The 2,167-nt window shown below is 50.8% G+C and overlaps 1 protein-coding gene across 1 annotated transcript in view; it reads left to right on the top strand.

Moving 5' to 3' along the window:
- The first annotated feature begins 233 nt into the window (after positions 1-233).
- Positions 234-2,167, top strand: part of LOXHD1 (lipoxygenase homology domains 1) — a 211,359-nt gene continuing 209,425 nt past the window's right edge. The window contains exon 1 of the mRNA XM_006835145.1: positions 234-360. Coding sequence (XP_006835208.1) covers positions 234-360 — 127 coding nt within the window. The remainder of the gene's footprint in view (positions 361-2,167) is intronic.

The following is a 2,167-nucleotide window of genomic DNA, read 5'->3' as shown; positions in this document are numbered from 1 at the left end:
CTCTGCCCCATGAATAAATGATGAGGCCCAAGGAGAACATCTGCCCGGGGCACGGAAAGGCTGAGAGAAAACACCAGTTTCAGGGGCCAGTGGAGAGGGAGGGGGCACCAGTCACACTGGGGGCACTCAAGAGCTAAGGAAGACGAGCACCTGAGCTTCAGGAGGTGTGAGGAGGTGAGCTGGTAAGCTGGTAAGCCAGGACCACTGAGGACCAGGAAGAGGCGACTGACAAGATGATGCCCCAGAAGAAAAAGAGGAAGAAAGACATCAACTTCCTGGCCCTGTATGAGGAGGAGGTGCTGAACTATGCCTCAGACGAAGGTGACGAGGAACTGGAGCATGAATACTACAAGGCCAAAGGTATGCGGGGCCCGTGGGGCAAGTTCAGATCCCAACCCAGACCCTTCTCACTGGGGCACAAATACTACAAGGCCATAGGTGTGCGGGGGGGGGTCCCACCCCCTCCATACACAGAGTAGACAGGGGCCTTCAACTTAAACATCCTCTAGCCAGGTGGGGGGGGGGGGGGGGGGGCCCAGGGCAGGGGTTGGGGTGCAATTTCAGATCACAGCCCAGCCCCTTCTCACCAGGTTCTGTCTGGTGAGTCAGGCTTTCATTCTCAGCCAGTGCACCTCCTGCACGGCCACTACCTGTCTGCCAGTGGAGCGGGTGGTTCTTCCAGACTGAGATGAACCAGGAAGAAAGTCCTGGTAATCTACTTCTGAAAGTCACAGTGGGCTGATCTGCAGCCAATCACGAGGACCATGTTCTGTTCCACTGTGCATGGGTTTTCCATGAGTCAGGCAGGCTAGCCTTGTCAGAATTGACAACATCAGCCACAGGCATCATGCCAGGGTCCCCACCGTACACAGAGGGGAAGTGACTTGCACTTATTCACAGAATCCTATGTACAGATTAGACTAGAATCAGTGCCCAAATTCTTTAGTTCCTACACTTCCCAAGAGTCACGGTCCAGCCATGGCCCTCTTGGATATGGTCTGCCTTTGGGGAGTGCCCTAAACACCCTGGGCTAGGAAGGGATGTTTTGTGTCCCTCAGCCCAGTGTGTGTGTCCCTCAGCCCATGCTCAGCAGGGCTGGAGTCTACTGTTCTCCGAGGCTGATGGAGGTGGAGGCTTTGTGATTTGTAAAGAGACATCTGGCCTGTGCACAGACCCGAAGGCCTTGTCCTCTCACCTCATCTTTCTTGGAGCATCTGTCTAGGTGAACCAGAGAAGTGGTAAACTGGGACCCGTGGCCCGTTTTGACTTGCAGAGATAATTGATCTTAACAATGTTTTTGATGGTGGATTTACCTCACAGTCTCCCCTACTCTTTATCGTATCACCCTGGTTTTATTTATCATCTCATATAATGTTGTGTTCACTGCTGCAACTGCCAGGTCCCCGAAGGCATTTAAATTCTCAGAGTGGTCTCTACATGGCCTCATGAGTCCCTGTAAGCACCCCATTCAGCCATTCCTTTCTTTGTTCATTCAACAAACGTTGATTGTATCTGTGATGGAATAGCTGAGAGGAGCCATACAGCCATTTCCCAAACAAGAACTCACCGGCTAGCCAGACTGCTGCAGGGCACTGGTGGTAAGTGTGGATGAGGCAAACAGGGGTCACAATCTGGGCTTCATTGTTACCTTCTGAAGCAAGGCCTGGTGATTTACTTAAAAAATATCAGCCCATGAAAACTCTTTGGAGCAAGCTCTACTTGGACACACATGCGTTGGAATCAACTCAATGGCAACTGAGCTGGGCTGGATGGTTCTAGAAAGACTGTCTCCCACCCCCTCCGTGCTACAAGGTCTAGTGTTACATGGAGCATCTTGGGGATCGTAGTGAGGGGGAAGGAGAAGGGCAAAGGAAAGATCTAGGTCTCTCTTTACTGTTGTCTAGTTTTTCCTGTTGTTGAACTTCATCTAAATGTACTCAAACAGCATAATATACATATCATACACACACACACACACACACACACATATGTTGTGGTTGTTAAGTGCTGTCGAGTCGGTTCCGATCCATAGCGACTGTAGAGGATTTCAGGATTTCAGAGGAGCAGTTTCAGAGGAGCAGCTGATGAATTTGAACCACTGATCATGCAGTTCAAACTTATCTTGTAGTCCAGTGCATTATCCTGGAGCCACACCAGAATTCCATAT

The sequence above is a fragment of the Chrysochloris asiatica genome, unplaced genomic scaffold (genome assembly GCF_000296735.1).
Source record: "Chrysochloris asiatica unplaced genomic scaffold, ChrAsi1.0 scaffold00015, whole genome shotgun sequence".
Classification (NCBI taxonomy): Eukaryota; Metazoa; Chordata; class Mammalia; order Afrosoricida; family Chrysochloridae; genus Chrysochloris; species Chrysochloris asiatica.
The sequence above is the reverse complement of the archived record's forward strand: the minus strand, read 5'-3'. Positions and strand labels throughout refer to the sequence as shown.